At 32.6% G+C, this 19,352-nt stretch overlaps 1 protein-coding gene across 2 annotated transcripts in view; it reads right to left on the reverse strand.

Moving 5' to 3' along the window:
* LOC118737102 (zinc finger protein with KRAB and SCAN domains 8-like) overlaps positions 1-5,737 on the reverse strand; it is an 11,828-nt gene extending 6,091 nt beyond the window's left edge. Inside the window, exon 1 of one of the 2 annotated variants that reach the window (XM_036467387.1) lies at positions 2,628-5,733. In XM_036467387.1, the coding sequence (XP_036323280.1) occupies positions 2,628-4,899 (2,272 nt within the window). In that variant the 5' untranslated portion in view covers positions 4,900-5,733. Of the gene's footprint in view, positions 1-2,627 lie in introns of both variants that reach the window. The other variant, XM_036467398.1, reaches the window with a different exon arrangement.
* Between the last annotated feature and the right edge of the window lie 13,615 nt (positions 5,738-19,352).

The raw sequence follows: 19,352 nt of genomic DNA on the forward strand, positions 1-19,352 counted from the left end.
AAAAAAAAAATCAAAAATCGGTGCGGATTTTAAGAAATGTAATTCAAATTTTTTCTAATTTTCGGACGAAGTTTGAAGTTTGGATATGGTTGTTATATATGGTTATTAAAGAAAGGAAAGAAAAATAGTCAAATATCGCACTCATATTATTTTGACCAGAGATATACATGTACATATGAGGTTAAGGCCTAGTGTAAGCTCCAACCTACCGAAAAGGAGGATTCCAACATTAAGCCAAGATTTTGAGTTGAATTCAAAATTCTGAGCGTGTTGTTTTTGTCTATTCGACTAGACTCGCGACTTGTCCAAACCTTAAATAAGTTTATCAAAATTTTTCTAATTCGCATTAATCACATTGATTTTAAATAATTTTTTTGTTGAGTGTATTACTAATTTTTTCATGCAAAAATGTTGTCGGAAGAAAATCTGTATGGGAGAAAATCCGTGAAAAAATTGCCAAAAATCAACTTAAAACTTAAGAACTTTTTCTAGAAATTCTTATTAAAAAGTTTGCAAGTTAGATGAAACTTTGAAGAATTTTGCACAAATTTTTAAACTTGGATCTATTCGGATGTTATTAGAAGATGCACTATACTTAGAACAATAAACGTTAAATATGAAAAATCGTCAAAATTTTAAAAATGTCGCGCAATTATTTGTTTTTCCACCACTATACATATGGATATTTGAATTGGATCTGAATAAACGTAGATTTATCATATTTTTCAATATTTGTATCCTTTGGTATAAAAAAAATTTAAACATTTGAACCGAACCGAACAGAAATACTCATTAACCGGTTCTTGAACCGGTACAAGCTTTTTCTAATTGGTTCGAACCACTGAACCGAACCGCCCCGCTTTTTGGAGTGGTTTGCAGCCCTGGTTTACATATAAAATAAGCAAATATTTACAACCAAAATTTGGAGGTTATGTTGAAGTTGACAGAAGTTACAATTTTTTACTAGAAAGCGATCCCGTACTTTTCAATGTTACTCTCTCGCTCTGAGCGAATTTTTATTATCTGACAGTTTTACTAGTTTTAGTCCGAGGAATACGGGATTGCACCTATTTTTTGGCTTAATAGTACCTTAAAGGAGAGCCTACCTGAGTTGTCAATCACACCTTGGTCACAATCGAAATGTATTTAACAAAAAGTGATTGAATTTGACATTTCTCTCATAAGAACAAAAATATAAAGTCAAATTGAAAAAAAATAATTAAATTGTACGAACTTTGAATCGTTTGTTTAGATTTTTTTTGAAATTAAAATCAAGACATATCAAACAGGTAGTCGCATTAGAGCAAAATCAACATTTGCGTGTAAATACAGAAATAGGTATTTATGTATGTATGTAATGTAATAATAAGAACTTTATATCTATAACGCCAGTCGAACTTGGGATCCTATGAAAGCTACAACTTAGTAGCTCGCATCTCTGCATATTCAGCTATAGCCAAAATATATAAGTATGTATACATACATACATACCTACATACCCTTTTGTTAAGTGGTTGGCCGAGCTTCTCCAATTTGTGGTGGGCGTCTTGATGTTACACAAATGGAGGGACTTACGAGTTTTATGCCGCCTCCGAACGGCAAATGGTTTTTTATGAGAAGCTTTTTCATGGCACTCGGAGTTTGCCATTGCTTGCCGGGGGATGACCGCTAATAGAAAACTCTCTAGGGATCGAACCCAGGTCCTACGGAGTGGTAGTACGCACTTCTAACCGCTCAGCCGCAGCGGCCACATACATTCATATGTACATATGTAGCAAAGTAAATATTTAATAAAAATAATATTGATTTCAAATAATGTGATTTTCGGACGGTTTCCGGATATGAAATGGAATCGAAATCGTCTTTCGTATTCAGCGGCGACATATGTACATATATACGTGTCTTTCCTTGCTGGTATAGTATCACTAGTTTACAGCAAAAATATTCAATGGATGCCACTATCAAATTTTTATGTAGAATTGCTCGGTGATTCCGAAAATCAATTTGCCGTTATTCAGTTTAAAACCCAAGAAGGGGTTCCACTTAAACACGTATGTATATCTTACGAACCAATTTAACAATCTTAAAATAAGCTACATCAAATCAAAGCTAATAAAATTCTCCATAAACCATATATACATCACTTTCCGATAGGAGTGATAGTTTCTGACAAATTAATTAATCATTCCAGTTTTTGTTTTTTAATGAAGAAATGAAAAAAATATAACTTTAAAGCCTGTTCTGTTACAAAAAAAAACCAAGTTACTATTGAAGCGATGCGAGGGATAAATAAAGAAGTAATAAGTGGTCAAATATAAAATAAGCAAAGATTTTTTTGTATAAAAATTGAGCAGGAAAGAAAGTTACTCATACGCCACGTACACCTGAGTAATACGCTTTTTGTGCTCATATTTCATACAAAACATCTTTGCGTATTTTCATTTGTCGAAAAATGTATCAACTCGAGAGATTTGCTCATATATGTATGTATATCTATTATGTTAAGTATTAGCTTTTAGATTTTACAGCTTAAGGTTAACTTGTAATCGAAAAGGTGCAACTATTAAAAATATGTAGTTACAAAAATCAATAACAAAAATAATAAGAGAGTTGCAGTTTTTGCTTACTCTTTCCACATCGTGTACATAGAAATTCGCCCTGGCGCGTGTGTTTTACTTTGTGTGCCATCAGATGAGTGCGCGTTACAAATGCTTTCTCACAAAGTTCGCAGCGCCATAATTTCTCTTCATTGTGCCACCGCTTGTGATATTTAAAATTATAAAGTGAAACATTTTTCAGCTCCAGGTTACAAATTTCACAAGTGTAGTTTCCATGTGTGTGATTGCGCTCCATGTGCATGCGCATTTGACCCGAACCGCCGGCAACAACTTTGCCGCACAACTCGCAGCTGTCGCCTTTTTTGAGATGTATGGCATTTATGTGTGCTACACAGCCGCTACGTGTTCGATATCGCGCCGCACACTGAGGACAGTTATATGGGCGCTCTTTGTCATCATGTATTGATGTTATGTGTTCCTCGAGGAGCTCTGCAGTATCGAAAGCTGGCTGTTCCGATACTTTGTACACGCACAGGCGACAACGAAATTTATTTGAAAGTTTCTTATCTGAACGTGCGTGCGCAGTGAAAATTTTTTGTTGGGCCTTATCGATCAGCGGAGGCGTATTTCCGTTGTCATCACATCCGGCTAACAAATCTTCGAAATCTGCATTTCTATAAGATTCGTTTGATGCATTATCAACACAATCTATGCGTTTTACAACACTTGGCAATATCTGATCGTGGGCATAAAGTGTAACATTAGATAGCAGCTCCGTTGCGCACGTGTCCGAAGTTTTTGGCTCGATATTTTTTTTGTCGCACATAGGCGTATGTATTGTTGTTCCATTTTTTTCCATTTCAGAATGATGAGGTAATATTTTTACAGTGTTTGCCAATTCCTTTGAAGGTTCAGTTTTTGGATCTTTGGATGCAGGTGCTTCAGCCGGTTCTGTCTTTCGCTTGAACGATCTTATCGATCCCAATGTGGAAGCTTGCTCATCAACTGATGCCAACAATGACTCAAATTCATCTATTTGTAAATCTTCTTCCAAGATGTTTACATTTGCGTCGATCATCTGTAGTGTAAGGTCACTCATTAGCACTGATTGTAATTCATCGATCGAATACATATTTGGCTCTTTGCTAGATTCAAACGAAGCCACTTGTTTATTTATTGCAGCTAACAATGCTTCAAATTCGTTTATTTGCGCTTGATGTTCTGCCGTGAAATCCATTGCATCGAACGTAGGGGCTGACATTTGGTTTTGGGATTGTGTGAAGCCCAATGAGAGTTGATTAGTCTTTTCCAAATCGCCAGATGTTGACAATGTATAAACATCGGAGAGTACATTGTGCTTTTGGATTTCTGTAGTACGATTTTCTTCACCTTTATGATTTTGTGAAATTGTACAAGACTTTTCTTTACCTTCATTTTTTTCAAAATGTTTGTTCTTAATTGATCGTCTTATGGGTTCTTGCGATTCAGTTGGAATATTATTAACTAAAAAGACTTCTCCTCCTTTTTCTGATAGCTCACTTTTACCTCGTCGGAGTCGCTTTATGCTATTACAAATCATATGCTCAGATATCGTAGTGTCTGCTGAGTTATTATTGATGTCAAATTGTGCTTCGAACTCTCCCATGTGTTCGCTGCATTCGGAACTTTCATTATTTGTTATTTGAACTCCCTTCTCGACAGCATTTTCGTCTTCATTAATCCACTGTAATTCTATGTGCTCCTCCTCTTCAATTAGTACAACCTGAAAATCGGGTGGTCTGCTAGACTCAATATTCGAATCAAACGATAACTCACCGGTTTGCCCGTTGACTGCAATTAAACCCGATTCTAAGCTATTCAATTGTTCTTCGTTCTCTTTCTCGTTTGTGCTTGTAGTAGTATTGTTCGATAACTCTTGATCCACATGCACAGCTTTGATCTCGGTTAATACTGTTGAGAATGTGCCCAGTATGGCTTCCCCGTTGAACGTCTTCACTCCACCACCGCAATTTGTTTCAGCTTCAAGGTCATTTTCATTGTCGCTGATTGCGTCCGCATACCCAGTCGTCGTCGTCGTCTCCAACGAAAGCAATTGCGATTGCAGGTACGTTTTAGCTTTGAATGCTTGTACTCTAAATTTATCCATTTGCATTAGCGCCAATTCACACTTCTCACAAATACTATGGGGCAAGCGATCGCCCGGCGTAATATCCAATTGCCATTCCTTTAGAGTATTTAAAAGTGTAACTATTTTAGCGTTTGCGAAAATGTCGATCATTTTGTTGTCGGCTGTGTGACCAGGAATTGCTGCACAGGTGCGACAGTACATGCTGCCACCCATTGCTAAGACAAACTGGCATGCAGTCGTAGTTATTTCGATCACTAGGACGGCGGCGGAGTCTCACATTTTTGTTTAATACTATAATCATATTGTTTGTCGCCGCCACTACTACCCTCACTGCTGCTGCTGCTGCTGATTCTATTGCCACTGCTCCCATCAATTTTGTTACCGATCACTCGTATATGCTTATTATACACGTGCCTGCGTCTGCGTTGTTGTAATCTATCAAGTTAAGAACATTATGTATGTAAAAAAAAAATATCAGTAAACAAACCGCTATTTCGCTAAATATAGACGTCACTGATCGCGCTCATTCATCGATCGCGAATTAACAATTTGCAGTATTGGAAATTTTTATATTTTCATATGCATGTATGTATGTATGTATGTATGCACATATCTACCTGCATATGCGCATATGCACACTTTTACTTAAGTGCACTGCAGTATGCTGGCGCTAAAGTACCCATCAGACAACAAAAGTGGGTGGAATTGAAAGAAAATTACACAATCCAGAACTAAGCAATTAAAAGCTAAATAAGTACTATCTTAGGAAATTTATATTTAGATGAATCACTAATTTAGCTAGAATGTTATTTGAACATCTGCACAGATACGACTAACAAAAGATTTTTATACCGTCTGCATAAATTCCACCTATTGGAGGGACGGGACTATCGTCAAACGAGAAGAGTACAAAAAAAAAAATGTGATTTGCGTTTGAAATTGTTTGTATTTTTTGCAAAATTCGGAAAGTTTTTATTACTGGGTAGATACAAAGGCGTCATATGTGTATACATACATATGTATGTACATAAGCACATGCGTACATATTTAAATATCTACGTACATACGTATGTATCTTATTTTTTATGTGGGCATACATACATACATAAATACATATGTGGTGTTTATTTATGATTGCTTAAAAATAAATTATATTTCGCTACATGAACAAGGGCGGCCAAAGGGGGGTTTTATGGACATTGAGAATAAAAAAAAAATACATACATACATACATATGTACGCATAAAATTCTCCTGCATCGAATGCAAAACTATTATCTGTTTTCGACAATCTAAAAAGACTAATTTTTTTACACCCCTTCAAAAAAGCTCACATGGAAGTGTCCGTCCATGCCATTCAAGCACCAATTGTCATCTGTCAGTGGCCCATTCACCAGAAATTTTCTCTTATATGTATTGTATTAGTTTACTCTCTCTCAAGTTAACCAAGTTTAATATGATATTTTAGTAAAGTTCAGATACAATTTTTGTTTTGCTTTTTTTCTAAAGTTGTTTGCTTTTTTTTTTGTCTAAATTTTAGGAAGCCTTTGTTTTTTTTTCTCTTGGTTTTTTTTTTTTCAAATCTTACCCCTTTGGCTGAATACGCACTGCTTCAAGAACTCTGCGGGCTTATATTTAATCAGCCTTTTCTATAAGCACATTTGTATGTGTATAGTTTGTGCACATAGTAAGCATACATACACACAAACTTATTTGGAAAGTATTTGGGGGCCGGCGTTTAAGTGCGGCAATGATTTATTGATAACACAGCCCAACAAAATTCTAACAACTGCATACGGCACAACAAGCGGACTACAGGTCCTTATATTAATTTTTCGGATGAATCAGAATCTGACATTCAAATTATTCAATTGGCTCTTGTTTTTGAGATGTGAGTGTAAAAACCGATTTTTGCCGATATTTAGCATTTTTTAATTTCTGTAAAAAGATATAGACGAGGAATTGCATTTTTTGATCAAATTTATTTAATTTTCGTATCAGTTCTCTTTTAGAAGCTCAGTTTAACTTCTAAATATTTCGAAAATTTGTGATTTTCGATTATATGTATACACTAAGAATGTTAAGGTCCCAAAAATCCCGGGATTCTTGGCAAATAATCACGGGATTTTCGGGATTTGTAATTTTCACTGATGACAATAATAGAAACTCCTTTTCCTGACCAGTATTAGCTATATCTCTTTTTTTATTTAGTAATTAATATTTTTTTATAAATGTCGGATAGTAAATTTTAAACACGAATATCAATATATTCGCAAAACCATAGGTTAAATATAGTAAAATTGCGTTTTTAGTTTTTCACACTGACATCAGTAATTCAAAAATTATTTAAAAAGTTCAGAGAAATGTGCTTGCAGAAGAAGTATAAGCATCAAATTAAAGAGGAAATCCCGTAGAATTTAAACAGATTCATGTTTTTGGTGCAGGAGGACTGGTAAGTATTGAAAATGTCCTTTTAAAATTTTATCCTTGAAATTTCGCAATATGTGTTCTTGAAAAAATTATATGTTAGGGACTTATATAAACTCGATAATATCCTCGAATTTCGTCCCTCTAATTTTATCAGCTTAAAATATTCCCTATTCGTCCTTGTGAATCTAAAAAATTTTATTTTTTTTTTAATTCTAAAGAAATTTCCTCTTCCATTTGGTACCCATACTTTTATTTTACATTGAATTTTTAAAATTTTGGAATTAATCATATTTTTGAAATTACAAAGTGCTTTAAAATAAATCCTGACATCAGAGAGAAAAAATAAAAACGCCACTTTAAATAAACACGTAGGTTTCATATCTATTTATTTATTATTTATTTTATGGTAGGAGGGCTTCTCAAACTTTAAAAAGGCTATTTTTTTCTATTTAAGTTGTTAAAAAGTAATGAATATCCAAATCCCGGAACTAACGATGATGAAAAATAGGAGGATATTTATGGTCGCATTCTCAACATTTTTTATAAAAAAATATTTTTGTGCCCAATGTTTGTGAAACACATAAGTGGCATTCACCAAATCGAGCAAATGGCCTGGCACTCTGGCAAAAGAGCAGATGATGATTGCTTGAGGTAATCTGCTCGTTTGTCAGACTGCCAAGCCACTTGCTCACTTTTGTGAATACCACTATAATTTTTATTTTTGCCCCTTGGGAAAAAAGGGCGATATAAAACATTAGCCCCCCATTGCAAAGTTATATTGCTTCACACTTATGTTTACTTATTACTTTTGAAGAATGCTTGCCGAACTCTTCCATATAAAAATAAACTATGCGACAAAAAAAAATCTAAAAAATCAACGGTAATTTTTAGCCGCTTGAAACTTATACATTATTGCATTAAAATTCTAACACTTCTGAAAGGAACTGTATTTTTATTAAAACTTCTCAAAAACAAAAAAAAAATATACATAAGTGGGAAGCAATATCACTTTAAAATGGCGGTGCTATTGATATGACCCATACTGTACATATACGATTTTTTTATGCTGTTCAAAAGTTTCGACATTACATCGTTATTTTACTACAAAATTTTAATAAAAATGCGTTTTTCGACAGCTTTAATCCCAAATATCTTGAAAACTAGAGCCAATTGAATAATTTGAAAGCTAGATCTTAGGCTACGGAAAAAATCCTATAGCATCAGCTCTCAAACGCCATGCTGCAAAATTTTGTTGGCCAGTGTAAGGCTTTTTTACATCATATTTTGTCTACTTCAGCAATAACTGTATACAAAAAATAAATAGGGACATACACATCCACATGTACATACTTCATACGTACACTCTCCCTCAGCTGAACTGGTTCATAATTTTAGCCACATAAATTTTACTGCAATGCATATATGTATACCATTTTATTAATAATATGTCCCTTTCTAGCGGGTCAACTAACTTCGAACTAATTTATTTAATGGTTAGTACTTTTTTCACTGGCGTGAAATTACCTCGGTAAATTCGTCAGTTCTTTCAACGTAAAAATTTTACGTGAACTTAATTGTCAAAAATGTCGGGAGGCCAAGAGAAGTTCATTCGTGTTAACATAAACTTACCTTTACCAACGTTTTTTTTTTTTTTAATTTCGCAATATTCAACAAATATTTAAATGTATAAAATTTATTACTTGCCAAATTTCACATAGCTCAAAGTATATTCACATACATATGTACATACTTACATAGGGAAAACATTTTGCCAATATGTTTCAAGATTATTCGAGAACGGAATACAACTTCGTCGTGAAAATGTTGAGAAATTTCACACATATTTCACGAAAAGCAATTTTTTTTACTTATTTTGACAACTTCTTCACGTGAAATGAAACACTGTACTATGCTTAACAAACAAAACACTAATTCATTATGTAGTTGGCTTATTTGATAATTATAATTGATTAGAATGCATGTCAGAGTCAAAGTAAAATATTTTTAACTGCGTTCACAAAAACCGTAACAAATCTATGCATCACAAAGTGCGGAAAAATTACAGTTAAATTCTTAAACATATCGAGCCCTAACCGCCAAATGAGCTGCTTTCGACAATATATATCTAGATAAAATATGGGAATACTTTCCAATATGCAAGTTTTCTTTCAGGTACATATACAGTATCGGTCATATCAATCAATCAATTTTAGTCTGATAATGTGCAAGTTTCAAGTGGCTAAAAGTTACCGCTGATTTTTTAGAATTTTTTTCGCCAAGGTTGTTGCGGTTTTCATCCATATACAAATAAATTGAGTTTATTCATTATATGGAAGTAAATGCGACAAAAAAAAATTCTAAAAAATTAACGGTAATTCTAAGCCACTTGAAATTTGCACATTATCAGACTAAAATTGCAGGGGCTAAAAAACTGTGTCCTCACAAAAATTCTATCACTACCGAGAAAAAAGTTTGAAATTTAGGTGAAAATTTGTTACACTTTTTTGTAGTTTTCTAAAAGTTGTTGAACTTGGGTATATATGGGGTTTGTCCGAGAATGAACAAAATTTTAATTAAAAATTCTTAAAAATAAATAAATAAACATAAGTGGCACACAATATCACTTTGAAATGGCGTGCTATAGATATGACCGATACTGTATAATTTCTTCGGTTGTAATATGCGTCATAAGTCGTGCATTTTGGACAGCTCTTATAATCGGGAAGTACTATTAGTTAGTTAATGATATGTCAATCAACTTTTTTGAGCCTATTTAGTTGAACGGCATTGTATATACAAACACACATAAATAAGTATGGACGACCATGTATGTATATATATATATAAGTATGTACCTATCCCCATATATGCTTCTGGTTTCAGGTTCAATGTTCCAATTTTTATCTGGCAAAACTATATATAAACTGATGGCCAGATGTGCTAAAAAAGAATTTAGACAATTTTTAAAATTGAGAATGAAATATGTCGGCCCATTTCGGCGGTAACCTTGTATCTGCGTAGAGTAAGCCTAGAGATCGTAAGAGAAAATTGTTATTTTCTTCCACTAGGATACAGTAAACGAATTCTTTACTTAATATTTTAAATTCAATTAACACCCACTTAAAGTTTTTGTTTTACTTTAAAATACTATGATGGTTAAACTTTTGTTGTAATGAATGTATTAGTTTTCGCAAAAAAATTAACGCAGAAACGGAACGGGATGTATTTATGTACACTAATCGATTGATTTTTTAATCAATTAGTTAGTTCGGTTTAATTTAATCTGATTACAGTTAATCATGATTAAGTTTGATTCAGCAGTTAATTGTAAACGCGATGAAAAAACTTAATTTTTATTCTTGTAGTTCTCTGCTGTATACACACATACATACATATATGGAAAAAGTCGAACTATTTTATTAATTTTATTTCAAAGAATGTATTTTCAACATTTATTTCCGTGATGAGCTTACGCATGGCTATGCTCTGATTAAAATTCTTAGTATAAAATTTGTTGACTTTAGTGGCTTCCTGGCGGCAAATAATTGATTTCATAGCAAAATTTCTCTTTAATTGTTTTTAGTGGATAAATTACCTTTACAAAAATACCATTTCCATTTTTGCCCACTTAGGCAGCACTTTGCGTTGTGGCAAAATGAGTTTTGGTAACCTTGAACTTCAGGCATCGAGATTTATGCATAAAAATCGTAAAATCGTTATAAAAAAAAACAGATTTGTAGAATAGATAGAGAAAATACCGCCTATCAAGGCAATGCCTTCAATGTAAAGCCGCTTTTTACTACCGATAAATTAGTAGCAATCTTGCCTTGTTTTCATTTGTTATTCATTTATCTGTGCTACATAATAAAAACCCTTAGGTGTGCGGGAGGTTAAGCTACTTTATATGACGTTTAGACACATATGCTTATACATTGGGGTGGTCCAAAAACAGCGAAGTAGGAATTGTAATGCTCAGAATTCTTGAAAATCAATATTTTTCGATGCATTTTGTGCATTTTTCGGCGTTTTTGTGGGTTGTTAGCGGACCTATAAATTATAGCTGCGATGAAAAAATGATTAAATAAACAATGGGGTATTATTATTGGGAATCTCCTGTAGATAAATAGAGTTTTCTGGTAGAAAAATATTGATTTTTAACTATTCAATACCATTTCTACGAGAAGTTGTTTTTTCCTCATATAAAATGCATGGAAAACTTTGGGCGCTTTGAGCGACCTCTAAATATTTTTTGATTTCAAAAAAAAAAAATAAAAAATAAGGGTATACCTTTTTTTCGGTATAGAACTATCCTAGGGGGTGAGAGCATAAAAATTCCGACTTTACTTTTTCACATGCATTTTTGGCCCACCCTATTATACATACACACTTATGCCAGAAGCATGAATGTGGAAATTTATCAATTTTGAGTTATTGGGTTGACTTTGGATTTGGATTAGTAGAATAACGCCTTTACCCCGCGTACTTTAGTACTCTTTACCTAAACAGATTCCAGATAATAGCGACAAATTCGGAAACAACCGAAATCTATATCTAAGTCACTCATACCTCTGGTGCTTAAATGTCCGGACACTTGTATCTGAACGCGTGCGTTATTCGTTGAAATTCATCAATCAAAGGTAAAGCATTTTGCAATTTTCGTCTATGACGATAGAACGATTTTCAGGTGCATTTGGTTCCAAGTAACCGGTTGTTTAAGCACAAAATGTGTGAAGTGACTTATGCCACTTTCAATCTGTGGTAAAAAGAAGAAAATATGGCCAAGGCGACTTTTGCTCAATTTTAAAATGCTAAGATAATTTCTTTGTGCAAACTTAAGCAGACACCCATAGCAATCCCTACAGGGAAAAAAACCGAACCGTGAATAAAATGTATAGTTCAGTACTAGTTTTTTATCGCTAAAAATTAACCAGTTCGATATTAATTAGATCCCCACCAGTTTAAAGTAGCGCAATGTGCTTTTACAAAACTATTTAATTTTAATTTTTTCAGACTACATATCGCCCATGATTCAATAAATAAAGGTTTGCTCATTATTGACATTGAAGTTTTGACACTCCCTTAGCTCCCTTACAAAAGCTTTGCACACACACACACGAATCCACACACAGTGACAGTGCTTTGCTAAGGGAGCCGATTTTGTCAAGAGGGAGCGAGAAAACTGCTTTTTGAGCAAACCTTTTATTATTGAATCATGCATATCGCCAGCTTTTTTTATTAAAAATTATATTTTGAAGTGAGAAGCAAGAAAAACTAAAAATGCAATAGGGGTATTCTCTGAGTCTTGCAAAGCCCTTGCACGGTGCACGGATTGCACGGTTTGCAAAGCTGTCCCATACGAAAACCGGTTTTTACCGTGCAATCCGTGCAATCTGTGCACCATGCAAGGGCTTTGCAAGACTCAGAGAATACCCCTATTGTTTCCCAAAAGCAAAGCGAGTAGATCTAAACTGTGCAATTTAGAACTCGTGCGGAACTAATGAAATTTCCATGTCATATGACGTCGCCGTGCTAAAATCACAAAAATTGCAAAATAGATTTATAGCGAACTAGTAGTGGCCAGTGTTGGCACTAATCGATTGATTTTTTAATCAATTAGTTAATTCGATTAAATTCATTGTAATCTGATTAAACGGTTAATCGTAACCGCGATTAAAAAAATTAATTTTTAATCATAAACCCTTAATTTGATTAAGTGGTTTGGTGATTAATTAATTTATGCTGGAATTGCACACAAAGCCAATTTTTTCGGGTACGGCTAAGTCGGGTTTCCTCACCAATTTAAGCAATTTGGTGTCCATTTTCATTAAGATCTATAGCAACAGACGTTTTACACGGTTTTAATATCCCTCTGCACATGTGCGCTGGGTTGTAAGAGTTCCCAGTTTATGTATTAACAATAACAATAATTTAAAACACAAAATAATTCCTATAACTATACCCAATTTTTTTCTAGAAATTAAATTTTTTTATAATTTTTGCGCGATGTTTGAGCTGCACTTTTATAAAAAATTAATAAAAAAATTTCAGAATGAAAAGCAACAGAAAAATTATAAAAAGGTAATGGTTAGTGTGACTCACTATACATATTTTACTAGTTTTATTTCGATATGCTCATTTATCAAACTTCTAAACATTTGAATGAAATACAAACTATTTCCTTTAACCGTTATCTTTAAATTTCATATATTTATTGCAAAACAATAGACCATAAGTATATGTATATTCACATACGGATTTCTTTTTATAAATAAACATAAAATATATGTATAATATTTGTTTGTATCTATGTATGTATGTATTTGTGCTTGACGTATGTATACGCCTACATATGTACATATGTATGTATAATACGCATGCTAAATATGTGCTATGTATAGACTATAACTATGTACATTAGACTGCATCACTCCCCATACAAAAAAAAAAATCGGTACTATTTTTCCATTGGAATTATAAAATCTTTTATATTTTAAGACTTCCACCAGAATATTTCGAAAAAATATTAAACTTTACGTAAGCTGAACCGATTTGAAAATACAGCCAAAAAATGGAGTTTTTTATGAATAAAAATAGTTTCTTAAAGAGTTTTTTTTTTTGAAAAAATTCCCTCAAAATGACAAAACGGTTTAATCATAAAAAATTTTAATAAAAGTATTTGTAAAAAATTTTAAAAAATTTTGAACGGACTCGTAATAATTAGATTTTTGATGCTGAAAAACTTGCATAACTGAACTTAACCTCTTCCGATTTAGTCTTATGAGTCATCACTGGAAAGGTATTTTCTCACCCTTTTTATTTCTTTATTTATTTTTATTTATTCAAAGGATGAAAGAGAAAGGTAAATTAAGATGTGTTGGCATTTGAAAAAAAAATAAATTGGAACGCGAATGACTTTTTTTTGGACAGAAATAAGATTCCATAAGTCTAAATCAGAATAGTTTTTACCCAGTTATAAATGTTTTTCGTAAATCAATCTTTGAAAAAAGTAAAGCACCGAAAATCGCATTATTACCATTCCGTTGAAAAGATTTTTAAATATTTTTTGCAGCTTTTTTTAGCTTAATCTGTTTTGTCATCTGAGGGGACTTTTTTCAAAAAGTTCTTTAAGAAACTATATTTATTCATGAAAAGCTCCATTTTTGGAGGTAGTTTCGAATCGGGCCAGCTCGCTTAAATCTTAATATTTTTCCGAAATATTTTGGTGGATGTCTTAAAATATAATAAATTTTGTAATCCCGGCGGAAAACCCGCAACTTTTTTTTTGGGGATGCAGTCTAATGGCTTAATGTACATACATAGTACATAGTACATAGTACATTATGTGTATGAATGTACTTAGTGTTTGTATAAATTGTAAATATTTGCCTAGAATGCATTTGCATGTAAAATGAGATGCCATCAATTCATAAATAGGTGCGATTTTTTTCTATTTAAATTGCGCAATTGGTTGTCAGAGTTGTTAGGAGAAGTGTAACTAAATCGATGCCAGAGTGGGCGAGGAGGGAGGGGGCGGGCGGCTTTCAGATATCTTTTTTGTAAACATATGCTCAATAAGCCGTTCCAACATATTGAAGATCCTCGGTTTTCCATGCCTGAGTTGAGCTAAGTATACATACATACATACATACATACATATACATATTTATGTGATGAACAAAGTTTTAATATATAATTTTTCGGATTCTCTTAAAATCCTCTCACAACAGAGAGCATGATGTGAATTTAAAATCGATAATTAAACTCTTGTCATCAGTATTTAACTACGCAGTGTGCATTTGGTTCTCAATCTCTTGTCGGATATCTCGGGTCCTTTCTATTCGATATTTTTCGTGTTTTGTGGGAATTTCACTGTCCGCTCGAAGTCGTGCCGGAATCAAATTTTTCGGCCCGTACACATCTCTATTGTGGATGAATTTTCAAACTGACGTACCAGTATTTCATCAAAAGTTAGTCGAGTGTGAACTTTCTCCATCGCTCGCTGTGTTAAAACACTTTATAAAAATTTCGACGATTCTTGCAAGATTAGTGTAAACGAGCCTTTAGTGCCGTTACAAAAAAATTTTAATAAAGGGTCATTCTATAATTATTTCTATTTCAGCAGTAACCCCTTTTTAAATAGCTACATTTCATTAATCTGTTGAAAAATATTTAAAAAAATACAAAGAAGTTGTAATTTTTGCATATGGAAACTTTTACTTCATGCATAATTACTTTACACCGGTCACAAGGACATGTCTCACCAGTCATAAATTTAAATATTTTTTAATACTTATATTCTACTATATAAGCCTAATACATAAGCCTAATATATAATTCATATTTTACAACACAAAAAAATCTTTCGTGAAAACTAAAATAATTTAAATCAGCATTTAATCATTATTTTATGCTTTTTATTTTTTTCACTTGAAAACATGTTGAAAGTGTGTTTTTGAATCGCCAGCTGAGATAGGGTGTTTTTGAACCGAGTTCTGATTTAGGGCGTTATTCAATCAAATTCTGAGAAAAGGCGTCCTTGAAAAGTTTTCTGTGGCAGGGCGTTTTCCAACTGGCCACTCAGGTGTCGATATGTGGTCAATAAAATGGAGTTCTATTTAATGCTGTAATGGCATTATTATATGTATTTGAAAATTTAAAAAAATAAAACCCTTTTAAGCTTGTGACGGGTGTATCCGTAATATTTTATATTGATTAGTTTTTCTAAATAAAAAATTTTAAAACTTTTTAATTTTAAGCATTAAAACTACGCTCTTTCCTAACATGGCGTGTTCCGGTTCCAAGAACGCAAACCCTGTTCACAGTACACGAGAAATTCCTTAAAAACTTGATGTAAAAATGCTGTATCAGAGATAGTTGTACTTCGCACCAGTCACATTCATTGAAATGATAGTTACATAAAACTAAAAAATCGTTTGATATTTTTGTTAAAGCAATTTTTTACATTAATATCTGTCGCTGTTGTATAAGTTTCGACGACATAGTTATAATTCACAATTAACCACATTCTGGAGTAAAATATCCCACCATTGACAATGTACTGGCCCTAAAACGATTTCCACATGTGAAAATCAATTTGAAGCCATGCAACCTCTACACCTTAAAGCGCCGAAAATACCAAAAATACTTGGAGAAATCTAAGGTGTTTATAAAGAAGTTTGTAAGCGTTATAGTGAAGTGTTGTCCATTGATTTTGAGTATGACCTTACTTTTACCCAATTGCTGATAGGCCTAAAATCCCTAAGGGAAACATGAGAGCCTTTTGCGGCCTACGGGATTAACGTAACACTGATTACCCTCCAAGTCTAAGGGATGTACCCGGTCGTCACGCAGTTCGCATAAATAGGAGACAACCAATTGCATGACACCTCCAGAGCCCTTTGCAGCAGCGCAGATATGATGTTATCGGTCCCCGGCGACTTGAAAGGTTTCAACGAATTTATCGCCCAGGCCTGAATTACAAAATATTGCAAAGAAGTACCCTAGTATAAGAATTATATGTGCAATACTTCAACTTAAACTAGTTAAATGAAAAACCAATACTATGTAGATCTTTAATGTTTTTCCCCTATAATTGTATTCATTATTTCTATCAAAAGGATATAAAAGACTTTATAAATATGCATTAGTTTATAACAAGATAATTTAATTGTGCCTTTATGTTAAAATTTTCATATAAAATATTTATATGTGCAAAGAAACAAGTTTTAGGTTCTCGAATATTAAAAAAAAAAAGTTTTAAAGATAATTTTATTTGTTGGTATAAGATTGTATTTCTATTGCACAATTTTATTTGTTTAGCGCTTTGAGGCATAGATTTTACCGACAAAAATATTTATTTTATTTTATTATATTTATTTATGATTAAGAGAAAAATACTGATAAAAATAAAATATTCCACACAAACAGGATTGAAATTTTGAAATTCCTGCCCGTATTTTGTTTGTAAGTCAAATATGAATGGCATTGTCCTACCATGATACAAAAAAGAAGGTAGTTTCAAAAAAACAACTTTTGACGGATAATAATTTTTTTTAAGTTTCACAAATTGTGAGTATTATAAACCGCCTTGTCACTTTAATAATATGAAAACAATAGATCGGAGTATTTTCTTTCCCATATGTCATATAACAATGTAATAAAATTTCAAATCAAAAATCATTACAGTGCTTGGTATTTTTTTTTTACCTACGCACTTTTTTTATTAAAAATATTTAAAATGTAAACTGTTAAAGGAGTCTTCATCGTAATTGTTCTTTTTATTTTATAATACAAGCCGCAAGCGCATGATGTTGTTGTTGTTTTTCATTTTACAAATCTAATAAATAAAATCTTTTAGAACACCTGCAACCAATTATATTTTAAATGAAATTGGGGCTGAAATGCACCCTTGCTTTCAGAATTTAGTTCATTAGGATCGTATTCTGGACGTTCAGAACCATCCTTCGCAGTATTGCTTAAAATACCTAGAATTTGCTGTGAATTGGAACCCCTCAGTTCACTGTTCATAATGTCTGAGCCTCTAAGCCTGACGAACATGAAAAAAAAAATTATTAATATTGATGAAAAATATTTCTCATGAATCGCTGTTGTTGTTGTAATAGCATACATATTCCCCAAAGAATTTTTGGGGGGTGTTGAAAGCAAACTAACAAAATATTGAAACAGCTTATTCCCCCCAACACCACACATACATATGTATTTGCCAGAAGCTTTGCCATGACTATGACGATGTGGCAGATATGTATGTATGTATGTTGATATGTATAGCATATGAATTTATTTAGTATACATATATTCGCAAAAATGATTTATGTATGTACATACATACATAAGTATATGTTGACAATTTTATGAGATATCCATTACTTGTTTACTGGCTTTAATGAATTGCGTGTGTATATTTTCCACTTCGACCACGGTTGATAAGTACATACATATGTATGTATGTATAAATTGATTGGCCCAAACAGCCATTATAGGCGTAATAAATTTTTATTTTTTTGTTTTTATAAAAGAACGCATTTCACAATTATTTAATATATTTAAATCAAGTACAAAGTACTTACGTTCGCAGACAAACCCTCAAATGGCACACTTGAGTATGTAAGGATTAACCAATGCATTTGGTGCGACAAATTAATGGCATATCGTTATCGGTAACCCAAGACGTCGATAACCGTTTGCATGAGAAGTCACCTACATACATATGTATGTACATACATATGTACATTAGACCGTACCACCTTAAAAGCAAACAAAAAACGCTCACCGTACAACTTCGAGTATTAAGTGTTCCGCAAGACAATTTCGAGCCAAAATTTTTTTTGTCGAAACTGCGACCCTCAGTTTTTTAATTTTTTTTTTCATATCGACACCTGAGCTGAAGATCGACCTATCTCGGCAGCCAGTTCGAAAACGCCCTATCACAGAAAACTTTTCAGAATTTGGTTAAAGACAGCCCTATCTCAGAATTTAGTTTAAGGCCGCCCTATTTAAATATATTTCTTTACTTAATAGTTTACTTAAAATACCTTTACAAACCGATTTTCCTTGCTAGCGTCCATTTGTGTTTACTTTACATGTCTCCTCTATTTCGCAAAAATAATCGTCGAAACTAGTTTGGACACCGAAAAGTTATCAGTTTATTCTGCGATTATTTTATGTAAGTATGTAATTACAGATTAAAGAGGGACGAATTTTGTATGGCTAATATTTTTTCTAATTACAGATTAGGGAGTTAAGCTTGCAAATGAGGATAATCTACTTATGTACATGTAAACCTAGTATTAAATTCGAAGGTGTGCCGCGAACTTTTTTTTTCTGATACGGTCTAATGTATGTACATACATATGTACATACATCTATATGTACATACATATAACATCGTTGTTTTTGAATGTTCAACTTTTTACTGAGCACACAAGAAAATATATCTACATATATACATTTGGTTTTAACTGATTAAGTTTATTAAGCGATTTTTAAGATAATATTATTCTTTATAAATACGCATATATATACACATGATTAATTCTAATTTCAGTTTTATACATTAAAATATATGTATATATATTTTTATGCATCTACATATGTATGTATGTACATGCATATGTACATATGGATGCTATATGACTTTATGAGACTTAATATTTTATCTTATCTTGTATTTATAAAATCTTAAAACTACAATACACTACATTTGCAATTAAAAGATTT

Source organism: Rhagoletis pomonella, unplaced genomic scaffold, assembly GCF_013731165.1.
Source record: "Rhagoletis pomonella isolate Grant_MI unplaced genomic scaffold, Rhpom_1.0 Rhpom_scaffold_00001, whole genome shotgun sequence".
Lineage (NCBI taxonomy): Eukaryota > Metazoa > Arthropoda > Insecta > Diptera > Tephritidae > Rhagoletis > Rhagoletis pomonella.